Source organism: Lethenteron reissneri, chromosome 13 (genome assembly GCF_015708825.2).
Source record: "Lethenteron reissneri isolate LAM-NWPU_2019-01 chromosome 13, ASM1570882v1, whole genome shotgun sequence".
Taxonomy (NCBI): domain Eukaryota; kingdom Metazoa; phylum Chordata; class Hyperoartia; order Petromyzontiformes; family Petromyzontidae; genus Lethenteron; species Lethenteron reissneri.
The window spans coordinates 9516569-9529529 of record NC_083791.1 but is presented as its reverse complement, the minus strand read 5'-3'; the positions used below and the strand labels follow the sequence as shown (position 1 = coordinate 9529529).

At 47.7% G+C, this 12961-nt stretch overlaps 1 protein-coding gene across 1 annotated transcript; it reads right to left on the bottom strand.

The window, feature by feature from the left end:
• Positions 1 to 5451: 5451 nt before the first annotated feature.
• On the bottom strand, positions 5452 to 11158 carry RPS19 (ribosomal protein S19). Its single transcript, XM_061551017.1, has 6 exons — positions 11054 to 11158; positions 9883 to 9953; positions 8897 to 8997; positions 8258 to 8441; positions 6689 to 6743; positions 5452 to 5539 (listed from the first exon to the last, which is right to left on the bottom strand). The coding sequence occupies exons 2-6, from the start codon at positions 9951 to 9953 to the stop codon at positions 5510 to 5512; spliced, it is 441 nt and encodes a 146-aa protein (XP_061407001.1). The 5' UTR covers positions 11054 to 11158; the 3' UTR covers positions 5452 to 5509.
• Positions 11159 to 12961: the final 1803 nt, after the last annotated feature.

Sequence of the window (12961 nt, the reverse complement as noted above, 5' to 3'; positions counted from 1 at the left end):
CTCCTCGGTGTTCGTTCGTTCCGAGCCTCCGATCGACCTCCCGATCAGAGCACTTGTTTCACCCGAGGTTGCACAACTTGAGTGACATTTGATAATTTTCACGGTTCACAGTAGTTAGCCACGTGAAGAAAATGGCACGGCTAAAAGCTTTTCGCCAACCGTATGATGTGCCAATTTCTGCCGTGGCCCACGGACTTCAAGGGCATTTGTGGTACGTGCAAGACACGCCGGTGCTTTTGGGGGATCCCGAACACATTGCTGTTTGGAGTTCGAGATGTAGACGTTGTCGGGAATTGTAAGATTAGAAGAGCGTTAATCGATCTCCACTCCTCACATCCCACCACCACCACGGGGCCTTCCTTTCCATGCTCACCAGTCTCCTCCATTCCAATGCAACTCAAGTAGTTACGCACCTCCGATTAGCGCAGTTGGCTACGTACGGTGCGAAAGGAGTTCAACATATATACACGCTGCATGCGCCTGTTTATTGCTAAACAGTGGCCCCATTTAATGTGGAGTGCCGGTGCAATTGAAATTTAAGATGTGTGTGCGCAGGCATTACAACGTGCTCGCTAACAGCACTTGACCCTACAGTTTGTAACGGCTATACAGCGGATATTTGTCTTGATCCCATATTCGGGTGGCGCACCTACCCATCATAGCTGGGTCTGTCCCGTGACCTCCTGCCAGCAGCAAGCCTTCCTCACTTCAAGTGGCCTCAAAATAGTGCACCTAGCCTGGCACAAGCCCTGTGGTGACCTCACCACCGCCCAGTCGTCGCATATGACGTACACGGGCTGATTCAAACAACCATTGCTCGCTACGTCACATGCGATGGAGTTTCGCAATGGTCTAGCGTGTGCAGCTCGTTACCAACCCATTTTTGGATTGGCACAAAGGAAAATTGGTCAAATTGGAAAAAACGTGCCATGGCGGGCCATGAGGACTGGAGTTATGAGAATCCCTGGGTTACATGGGCATTAGAGGTTGCAGTTAACACGGATCAGCAGTCTAGCGCTAGGGCCGTGAGGGCTGCTTGCAGATCAGCCATGCAACGCCTGAAGTGGCGTTGTCCTCTGAAATTACAAGTTAGAGGGTGAAATCCGCTCTGTCGTGTTTTGCGTCACCGGCCATGAATTTGAGGGTTCCAAATGAAAGAAGCGTTTTCTTCTCGATTTGTTCATTTGAATCGATTGGGCACATCGATCGCGTCGCGTGCACAAGATGCGATTCGTGTAGGTCGTATACGATAGGTTTACGTGACCCGCCATACAGCCACTAGAGGCCGCTACATTCTCCAGTGTTGAATATAATTCGATTCTTGAGGTGGCCGGGTGGCTCAAGTGGTCAGGGCGCTGCTGCTAAGCTAAGCCGGCGTCGCTGAGAACCTGGGTTTGAATCCAGGCCTGTTACTAAACTGGCTTCTCAAGTGTAGATCATCTCAGACCGGTCAACAATGACTGCACACACACACACAAAAAGCATCGCATTCAAGTGGGGTCTACACTCTTATTTGGCCTTATTCCAGCTCTGAGAATAAAAAAAACGTTACGAGTTTCACGGTCATGTGACGATCTCACAGCACAGCGTGTGGGAAATTTTCGCCCCCTGCTGTGTAGAGGGTGCAAATGCCACCGGTGTAGAGATGCTGAATGTAGCGGCCTGTAGTGGCTGCAGGGGTGACTTCAATCCCATTGCATGCAACATGTATGGATCCAGAGCCCATCGATGATGCATCGTCACTCCCCTACCCAGCCACTGCCTCCTTCACCCACGTGTGAAGGCAGAGCGATTCCGTGACTTAAGTGCTGAAACCGAGACCGTGTTTAGATAATTCCTTTTTTAAGCAAGAATGATTGCCGTTTTTACTTAACTTTACATTATTTGGAAGCTCAACGGGATGGATAAAACATACGATTTCAACTTGTCGCGTGCGCAGGCATTGGCTCGCTCTGGAAGAGAGGGAACGACTCAGAGGCACGCGAAGCCAGACAAACGGGAAGACAGCTACGCGACGAGTCGGCGCCAACAATTGCCAAAAGCTCTGCGATCCGCCATATCTTAACTTGTGTCATCAGCCAATTAACGAGCGTTTACATGTGGGAGGACAACCGGAGCACCCGGAGAAAGCCGACGCGTGCGAGGGGGAAACGTTCGATCCCATACAGACGGAAGAGGCGGAGTCCACATTTTGGCTGGACAGCCTCCTGGCGAGCCAGGGTATGGCTTGTCAGCACCGAGCACGGTTGGCTACGTACGGTGCAAAACTCCCGTTGTATGCAAATATATATTTACATGTATATTTACATGTAAATGTAAATACATATTTACATGTAAATACAAGGGAGTTTCGCTACATTTGTGCGGTCCACAAACCATCACCTCCGCGGTGCTGGATTACAGGCGGGCGTCACCATCGCCCGGCTAAATCTAAACCCTTTCAGAAAAGTGCCCTACTGGCAGACAGGATAAAAGTGACGTAGAAGGGAAATAATAAAAAAATAAAAATAGAACATAATAAAATAATTCTCACAACGTTTCGGCCACAACGCAAGCAGCCGTCTTCAGGTGAAGAACAGGTCTGTCAGAAAGGCAGCTCATTCAGACGCTGTCTTTCCGACAGACCTGTTCTTCACCTGAGGATGGCTGCTTGCGTTGTGGACGAAACGTCGTGAGAATTATTTTATTGGTTTATTTTTTATTATTTTATTATTTCCCTTCTACGTGACTTTACCGAAAAAACCAACAAAATGAATCCCTACAGTCACGAAAGCATTAAATTGAAATTTAAAAGGATAAAAGTGTTTACTGTCTTAGACATGTCTTGCTGATAAATGCCTTCGGTAGGCTGTGAATGATGAAGATTGTAAAAGCCACACGTCATGAATTCCATGCAAGCGGACAACTGTTTGGAGCCGATAGTGAACGCGATGTTATGAGTCACACGACTTTTACGCCATTGGGCTGTTGAGAAACAATTTCACAAATACTGCCACGTCACCTTAAGTGCTCCCATATCACGTGCATGCAATTGCAGGTTCGTAATTTAAGAGGGGTTCGCCTGGATTTTTTATGAACTTAAAACATTTTAGTAATAGTGCTGTAATTGACGTTAAAGGTTACATCGTTAAGATTGCCCATTATTTTCCGTTTGCTTAAAAGTGCCGAACAGCCGTATGCCAAAAGACGCCGTTGTTTGTGGGGGTTTAAGGACGAACATGCCCTATGGGTGCCAGCCTCGTCACGCAAATCTTAAAATATTTGAGTGCATCATGCGTCGGAGCGTCTAACAGCTACCATCGGCCCTCGCTTGTCCTTTCGTGCCATCGCAGAGCCGGCTTATGAACGCGGTACCGCGCCAACTCCGTGTTCTTGCACAGGGGAATTGAGTGTTCAGGTTCATACGGCATACAGCCGTGGCAATACGGGCAAACACGTGTTTTTGTTGTCTATTTGTTTGTGTTTCTCCCTTGTGATGGGACCTTGCGGGATGAACGTTGAGATTTGAGGTGGTCAATAAGTGTCTGGATCGCTGTTAAGGTCGGCACTGATAAGGGGTTGACAGGTACGTGGACGTTGAAGTTCCCGTTTTGCCAAAGCGCTAACGAGATGGCGTGATAAGCAGTCGGACTCTTAAATTATCCGGGGCCAATGGATGAATTAAAAATAAGAAAAATACTTACGGAAATTTGGCTTTTAAAAAAATTTCAGAATTGGGGTTGAAGTCATGATGGCGTGTGGTCGTGTTTTGGTTTTATTTATCGGTTCTTAAAGGGACTTTGTGGAGTCGTGGGCATCAGCAGCAGCGTCTTTTACGGGGGTTTCCCGCCTTCGAATATTGGGCGTGGGAACGGCGACAGCGAAAGGTGGCCGATGAATTGATCACAAAAGTCGATTTTTAAGCTGAATAATCAACTATTCCCGGCTCTACTATTAAACCAGAAACCACGTACGCTAACATTTTTTCACAACCCGTGAATAACCGAGTTAACTATGGATCTACGTTTACAAATGTTGCAATGAGTTATAATGCATAGCTTGGCTATTTCACACCGGTTTTCTAAATTTCTGCATTACAATCGGGTCCCGGCTCTGCACCAGAGAATCCAACGCGGTTTTGCAAATTTGTCATGGCCATAATTGGACGACAGCGAGTGCCTCTTGGAAGCCAACTTTCATTCCCGCATTGTCCATTTGTTACACTGCCATTGAGATGCCTGGTTTGTTCCTGTTACAAGCCAAAGCGTTGTCAATAACGCAATTTCTTGGAAAGCATTGAGCCTCGGAGACTTTCAGTATAGCAGATTGAGCTATTTGGAAAATTCCTTTTCAAGGAGCAACACCCAGAGAAAACCCCGAGGATGATGGGGGGTTTAACGGATCACCAAGGCCGGTTTGAACGCAGAATTTTCTGCGCTGTGCATCTCTGGCCACCTCGTCAGTTTGAGAGTTTGACAAATCTTTGGCTTGATCCAGCAACCCTCGCGAGACCACCACCACACGCAGGCTCGACGCAACGCTCACCGCTGCTCAATTGCGCCGTTCACCGTTGCGCGCGTTTTTACATTGAAAATTGTGGCATTTCGGTAACCGAATGGGAAATGCGATCAGTGTTATGTATTTATTGTTCGGGATTTTCTCCCAACGGTTGGGCTTGCAGTTCCATGCGTGCCGTCCAAGCAGTGTTAAAATGCGCCAAGTTTTTTTTGCAGACTTGCACGTAAATATATACGGACTTTAAAATGGTTGTGCTAAAATTGCCCCGTTTCACGTTCTTTCCATTTTCAGTGAGTGCATATGTCCTCGTGTAACATGTTCCACGTGTGGGATGCTTTCATCTTTAGTGTACGCAATATATAAATGGTGACCAGTCGTATGATGGCCCCACTCATCAGGCCCAAGAGGTTTCCTTGATGGGTAAGGCTAAAAACCAGTAAACTCACGTTGGCCCAATTTCTCTCAGTTGGCTACGAGTGGCAATTCTGTGACTGTCCACGTTACTTAGGAGTCTTGGCGGGCAGTAGTTGCCTTCAAATACTTGCAACGCAAAAGCCAGGAAGCGGGTTGCTGACAAATTAAAACGTCGCGTCAAATTTTCGTCCCGCCTACGTTTTTGATTGCAATGTGTGAAACCAAATTCTGAAAAAGGGGAATCTCCATACCCGTCAACCCGTATTCTTGTACAGGTAATTTGAGTCCAGGTCAATGTGACGTACAGCCGTTTCAATAAGGGCAACATTTTTTGGTCTATTTGTGTTTCTCCCTTGTGATGGAACTTTGTAGGATGAACGTTGAGATTTATAAGGGCACAGGGTGCCCAATAAGGTCTGAATTGGTCTAATAAGGTAGGGCACTGATAAGGGGTTGCGAGGTTTAGGAATCGTGGCCGAGACCGGCCCACAACATTCTACAAATGCGACCACACGATTTTACCAACACAAGACGACAGCATTGTGAGAATGTGGATTTTATTTATCTGGTTTCCATGCGAGTGAACAGGTGCGCGCACTCAGTGCTTCTTTGGCGTTGCTCCGGCAACCTGCATCATGCACACACCAGAGTACAAAAAGCACACGCAGTTCCACTTGAATTCAGTGTCAATGGGCAACCAGTGCAACTGAGCCCTGCCCAGAGAAACCATCACCGACTGTGCCAGTAAAGCACACGGGTGACTAAACAATTAGACAAGTCGACAACACGCCATTCCTCCACAATAGCAGATTTTTTTTCCCACATCTCAGACACACGGCATTCTGGTCGTCGATTTTTTTTTCAGCTATTCAGTATAATTCCCAACATGCACCTCGCTGTGCCCTTCTTCGCACACTTTTCAGATCATGTTCTGCTTTCTTTGTCAACGCCCAGGTTCATGATCAACGTCATGCGAGCAGGTCACGCACAGCGGTTTAAGACTTCCCTTTGTAGCAAACCAAGGACGTGACTGCACCAGTAGAGGTTCCTTCTCCACACAGGAACAGCATGAAGGTGTATTTATTTAATGAAGAAGTCATTTAACTCAAAGCAGGCAAATACAAAAGGACAAATGCATGCTCAAGTTTATATGTAAAGCAGTGAGGTGCCATTGAAGATGGTTAAACTACGGCATGGATTGGTGAATAAATAATGTGTAAACAAAGGCCATCATTCACATAGATTCACCGTCTAAAGGTTTGATCGTGCCCTCAGGGTCACCCATGTTGGTAATTTTCCACTTATGTTTGTGTGATCAAGTCTGTATGGGTAGATGTAGCTAAATGAGCATTCATGTGTATTATGCATACGCGATTATTTGTATGCACGTTTGCATGTAAACACGTTTACAGTAAAACCTCAACATAACATTCCCAATTTTCCCCGAAGACGCAACATTCATTATTCCCGCGCACCTGGAGTTCAATATAACCAGCCCTCCCCCCCTTAAGAGCACGTGAGTGAGGTTTTACTAGAATGTACTCGTTGCATGTATGTGTGCACAATAGCTCACAACAAGCGAGCCACTGGGTGGATAACACACATCAAGGTGCCGCCAGTCACCGCACAGTCAATTAACCCTGGCACAGGTGCCGTGGGGACGTCACCGCCACCATTTAAGTGGCGCATGTATGTTCAACTTCTTTAGCACCGTACGTGGCCAAACGTGCTAATCGGAGGTGCGAACGGTGGTTGTCGCGTGTGCGAGTGTGCGTACCTGTCCAGCGATTCTGTCGAGGTCCCTCTGCCCTGTGGGTGTCAGCCTCCTTCCCCTGAAAAGAACACACAAACGGCACCGAGTCAGCGACACAATTCCCCCGCCCCGAACCCCAGCGTGCGGATAAACCACCACACCTGCTGCCCATCTACCCCCCCCATGCAAAGTGTGAAATAACAAAAAACCACCCTACACTACCGCACTCTTACAAACATACAATTGTGGCACGCTGTGCTGCGAGGTGGTCGGACGGAAGCCCGTAAAGCGATGGATTTTCAAATCTACCCGAGCAGAGCTTTGAGTGCAATGCTCTCAAATGGGTGAGATTTCTCCGGGTTGCCGAGTTTCCTCCCACATGAAGCCAAATGCTCATTTAAGGCAAATGATGCCAAACATCTCGATGCAGAACCCTCGTGAGAGTCTGAGACTCGGTGAGTATTTCCTGAGTTAAGATATTGTGAGTGTGACTTCGAATGATCCATTGACTCTCAACAGGCAACTGAATTTTATGAAAGTGATACTTTACAGAGAATGTTATTGACATAGACTTCCTAAAATTATATTTTCTTTGTGATCTCTCACTATTTAGTGCAGTATCTGTAAATGGGATCACCCAATCTTAGACGGAATCAGATATACGCACTTTATCTAAATTCTGGACGAAGCGCTTGGCGCAAGCTGTTAGTGCAATGCCCTATGAACCCTGCATCCCGAGTACATTTCAGGCCACGGCTAATATCTCCGACACATTGGTGTAAAGTGATCATTATATGCCGAGGAGACCTAAGGGAGGCCCAGACTACGTAGAAACATCGATTGCCAAGAATAATCACAGCCTGGTGTGGAGAATGGGTAAGCCGCATCTCACAGCACACAGTTGCCACAGCACCCCTACCCACGGACACTTGCATAAACAAACGTCCTCTGGTACTCAATTTTAAGGCAGAGTTAATGCAGTAGAGGCCTAGTACTGTTAACGGTTATCGATACCAATTTCCACTGATGTGATCTTGCAGCAGGAATTTAACCCAACCTTTTCGGATCATAGTCCAGTGTGCGAGCCACTACGCCCCTTGTACACTTGTAGCTAAGCAAAGTGGCCAATCTGAAAAGTTAAAATGTATAATTCGCCCCAATACGTACGGGGTGTCCTTTCTTGACAATCTGGGCTTAAGCCTGGAACACACCAATAATTTTACACGTAGAAGGAAATGAATGCACACGTCCAAAACCGTAAGCATTACTCCCTTGCCAAGAAAGGTGGACAAAAGTATGTCTATCGGAAGCACAGCCCCAATTGGTTGAAACCTATGCCCACACTTTCTTTATACGTGTCCATCCATCCGTCGCCTCCCTCACTCCGTCCCACCAGCCAGCCAGAAAAACTTTTCAACCAAAGCATGATGGAATCACGGCGTATCTCGGGCAATTACGGCTGAGGTGGCAGGCGATTTGGCAGGCAGGCATGACGCGCAAACCCAGCTCGACGCCGTGGGGGATGCGGGTGACCGTGTCGCCATGCAAATGTGCGCGGTGGCGTCCGTGCGGTTGCTGGATTGGGCTTCTCACCCGGTGGGATCCTTCTCCACCATCTTGAGGCTCTCGAGGGACTGCAGGACCTTGCGAGCGACGTTCTTGGAGCCGCGCGAGAAGTGGCTCGGCTTGGTGCCGTTGCGCTGCCGACCGCCGTAGATCTTGGTCATGGCGCCGACCCCGACGCCGCCGCGCAGGTACAAGTGTCTCACCACCGAGGCTGGTGGGGAGGGGCACGGGGGGAGAGAAGAGTCAGTAATTGGGTCATGATAAGAATCGTGAATCAAATCGATACAATGGATTGTGGCGATCGAACCGCTGGGTTTATGGATACTCAATTACATGCCAACTAGTTTATACGGCTTGACCCGCGAGGTTGGGGAGAACCACGGGGCACGGGGGGGGGGGGGGAAGAGTCAGTGATTGGGCCCTGAAAAGAATCTTGAATCGAAATGATACACTGAATTGTGGCGATCGAACCGCTGGGCTTAGGTAGTCATCACCTCTGCACCTCCAATTAGCACGGTTGGCTACGTACAGTGTGAAATAAGTTCCACATGTGTACATTACATGCCAACTAGTTTATACGGCTTGAAGTGGGGAGGGTGGTGTGTGCGCGCCCACGCCCGCGTGTTGAGTGTACATTCGGTTGCGTGCGCAAGATTGTGCTCGTACCAGCGCGCACGTAGTACCAGTCCCCATCGTAGGGCGCCAGCTCCTTGTGTTTGGCCAACTTCACTGTATCCACCCAGTCGGGCTTCTTCAGCTTGCCCGACCTGGAGCACAGGCGAGACACACACACACCAATCTCTCAATTACGAGCATCGTGGGCGGGGGCTGGTTCTGTCAATAATAAAAACTCAATCCAGCCTGTTTTCCTATGATGCGGTGGTAGTTGCGTTTCTGAAGAAGAGCGCGTTGTGGTAAAATCGCGTTATAATAAATATCGGGGGTAGCATCTAGAAGCATCCAGCAGCATCCCGCCTTGTGTGACGCTACGCCGAGACACACCGTACAACTGCTTGTTCCTACAAAACCATAGCGTAAACTGGTGCACGAGGTAACACGCCAATGTTTCCTACGATGCTAGTTGGTTGTTGTTGGAGGCAGCGCGAGATATTCCCATTCCCCGAAACATCAGTGCTCAAATTGTAAACGTTATGAGCTTACTCTCCAACACGCTGGGTGAGCTTCAGTAGTCAACGAATTGGCACGTTTTGCTACGTGACAAACCTTACTATCTGGATGTGTCGGCTGGTGGCGGGTTTAACAGACACATTTATATTTACGCGACCCAACCAAAAAATTACTTTAACCATTAATAATATTGGTCACGAAGGCCTACTACTACTAAATTCAATAAATCTAGGAGCAAACAAACCTGGAAAAGCAGTTGCGAGTAGCAACATCAACACCAGCTAACATCACACGCCTCACCAAAGAGAAGCAGTTCCAGCCATCACATTAGGAGTTAATTAAATATTTGACCAAATATAACAGTCTAATTTTTAAGTTGATAATGTTGTATGGCCCACGAATGATGTTATAAATATCCAAATGGCTCTTGGCAGAAAAAACGTTCCCCGTCCCTGTGTTAAATTAACATTTTCCATTGCCCAGAGAGGCTCGGGGGGGAAGGACGGCGGCGGCGGCCCACTCACTTCTTGAGGAAGGCAGCGAGGGCCTTCACAAACTCCTGCTGGTTCACGTCCTTCACTGTGATGCCCGGCATCTGCAGCGAGGGTGGTGGGGGTCGGGGTAGCGGGGCCACAAACACAGCACACACAGAGAGGGGGACCGGCAGAGTTAGGATACAAGTCAGCTTCAGGGAGTTTCTATATATTTGTACATACAAGCTCTCGCACGAAGATGTTAAAATGTGTGAATGGTCCTCTGTTCCCGAGCACAAATCGACACCCACCAAGGGGAGCACAGATCGGTTATTACTATTCAAGGTGATTGAATGGGTTATATAGGGGGCTAGTGTTTGGAACTCGCCATGAACTTAAACCACCTCACGACTCAGACGTGCGCTCAGTGTTGTTTTGTTGTGTTACAAGCGCAATGTATTAAACATTAAAGTTGTATTCATTAAGAGCGTCGCATAAAGCAAGATTAAAATGTCTAATGTAGCCAACAGAAAGGTTACATTGTCTACCCAAACTCAACGAGTGTTAAGCTGCACGCTGCCACGTGTTCGCATCATCTACATCACCAAACCTGTCGGCTTACGATACGAAATCTCAAAATGAAAACCACTCAGACAGCCACAAATAAAATAAACGGCAAGACATCAATAATTAAGACAATTAGCATCCATAATATGGCTTTCTTTGGGGTTATATCGTGTAAATGCGTCGTTAAACCCGCCACCGCTAATTCGTAAGGTTTGTCACGTAAACAGAATATACCAATTCGTTACTAGTACAGCACACCGGTGCGTTGGGAGAGTAAATCCACACTCACAATCTGTCAAGAAGACAATCAGCCCACCACACAATTTTAAAAATGTGTTTAAAATTTTAACCGCTCGGGGTTTTGCGAATGCAATCCGCCTCGGGGGCACCGAACCAATGCACGCGAGAGGACGACGACCACGGCCTCAGTGCCCCGAGGGCGAAAAGGCCTCAACAAAGCCTAACCCGGCCATAACCCCCGTAACAATTAGGGGAGCACAAACCTTACACGCGATATTTTAACAATTTAAACAATCCGAGGCGCTGTGCGAGCGACCGAGGCGCGACGCCGCTCGTCGCGAGGGCGATGATCGCAAGGTGGGAAAGACAACGCGAACACAACATGGAAAGCGGCGGAGCTCCCGACGGAACGAACCGTGATGGCGCGCGGTGCAAGAGGCGAGAGAGAGAGGGGGGGGGGAGGCGCGGGGTTTCCCGGGCTCGCGGGCAAGGGGCGAGATCTCACCCCTCCCAAGATCTCGCGAGAGTATGGCGCGCCTTGCCGCTTATGCCCCGCCCATAGCCTCTCTCACTCTCGCGAGATCTCCTAACACTTTGCATATTCCATGGGAACCTCATTTGCCAGTAAAAATGATAATTGTTTTTTTACTCTTCTATCTGGCAACAAAACTGACACCTTTTTACAAGGAGTCATGTTTGCATAGACCGCAATACCTGCAGTCATAATACAAACAAAAGACATAACTCTGATAATGTGCACTGCAGGTATTGCGGTCTATGCAAACATGACTCCTTGTAAAAAGGTGTCAGTTTTGTTGCCAGATAGAAGGGTAAAAAAAACAATTATCACTTTGCAAATTGTCCTTGGTAAATGGGCGGATAATTTCTCTAGCCCCGCCTATGTACCCTTGGCCACACCCATCTAAAACCTTTATAACACCCTGCCTCAGCAGCTCTCCCGCTATATTTTTTCACCTGTTGACGATTGCTTGTGTTGCAATTGAAAGGTCGTGATATTGTTATTATTTTATTTTTTTCTACGTGGCTTTACCGAAAGACCCAAAGAATATGAATTCCTGGAGTCACGAAAGCTTTAAGTCAAGATTTACCACTATAGTTAAGCGGCCATCAAGAGGCGCTTATTGTATTTCTCACTATGGTCAAGTTCATATTCACCGACGACTAGTTTATACAGGGTGCTTCAAAACACATTCCTGCGAAGGGAGCTGGTAGGAACGTTGGGTTGCTCGGTCAATGGCCAGGGTCAACGGCGGCGTGGTGTATTCCGCAAATGTGCTCGACTGTGAGGGCGGGCACAAGCCGGCGTGAGTAGGTTAAACGTTGAGTTTTATAAGGGCACCACGGGGTGACCAGCCCCTCTCTCCCCACCCAGCCCCACCCAGCACGACGAACGGACGGACACAATAATCCGTGGGCTGGTGTAACCAGAGGTTCTACCTGTATAAAGGTTAACACTTATACGGGACTATCGTTTTTAATGGGAAAAATAACGCATAATTCTACACTGTAACACGATAACAAACGTCATGGTAATCGCTTCAAAAAGTCAAAGGTTCTCCCCACTTGTTCACCATCGTTGTCAACGCGTGCCTGGAATCTTCTCCAGGTGGTCTCCAGGGCCCGGAGGCACACACATTTGTTGTGGTGTTGTTGCAAATTCTCGGAAGTGTTCACATTTTTTTGAAGCACCCTGTAAATGTACCGTTATTGTTCAGGTCCATTCACTGGTGCCGGTTGTAAATGTACGCAATATATATTTCAATGCATAGTTAACTCTTATTATTGGTTCTTTCGGTAAAATCACGTAGGAGGGGTCCCCCTTGCAGAAGAGGTTTTTAACCTCAAGGGATTGTTTTTACCTGGTTAAATAAAGGTGAAATCAAATAAAATGATAAACATGCATTCAGAGTATTTGGCTGCTATAAATTTCCACGTAATCCACTTCGTTGAGCTATCATTTGTAGCCAGCTGGCGGGACCCCAGGGTCCCATAAGCCCCCGGCTCTTGCATAAACTGCGTTGCGACGTCATATTTATGTCTGTTAAAGGCGAACGATACGGCAATCTATTCCTCTCGACGAGCTCTACACGATGTGCTAATCAAAGTTGTGTTTCTTCTGCGCATTCGTCCAAGCGAAGCGAGGACATGACAATGATCTACGCCAGGTGGGTCGCGGCGTTTATGTGCGCGGTGGGATGGAGTCGCCAAAAATAAATTAATTAGGATTTTGACTTCCGCTTATTCGGGACCCCGTCATAAGGTTCATCTGAAAAATAGCTCTATTGGCTCAGTGGGCCTTACC

Bases quoted from the DNA above. Each gene is read 5' to 3' on its own strand.
- RPS19 (XM_061551017.1), bottom strand. From the start codon at position 9,953: ATGCCGGGCATCACAGTGAAGGACGTGAACCAGCAGGAGTTTGTGAAG. The intron at 8,442-8,896 runs GTACGAGCACAA...CCTCCCCACCAG, and splicing joins CTGGTACTACGTGCGCGCTG to CCTCGGTGGTGAGACACTTG. The intron at 6,744-8,257 runs GTGAGAAGCCCA...TGTTCTTTTCAG, and splicing joins GTGGAGAAGGATCCCACCGG to GGGAAGGAGGCTGACACCCA.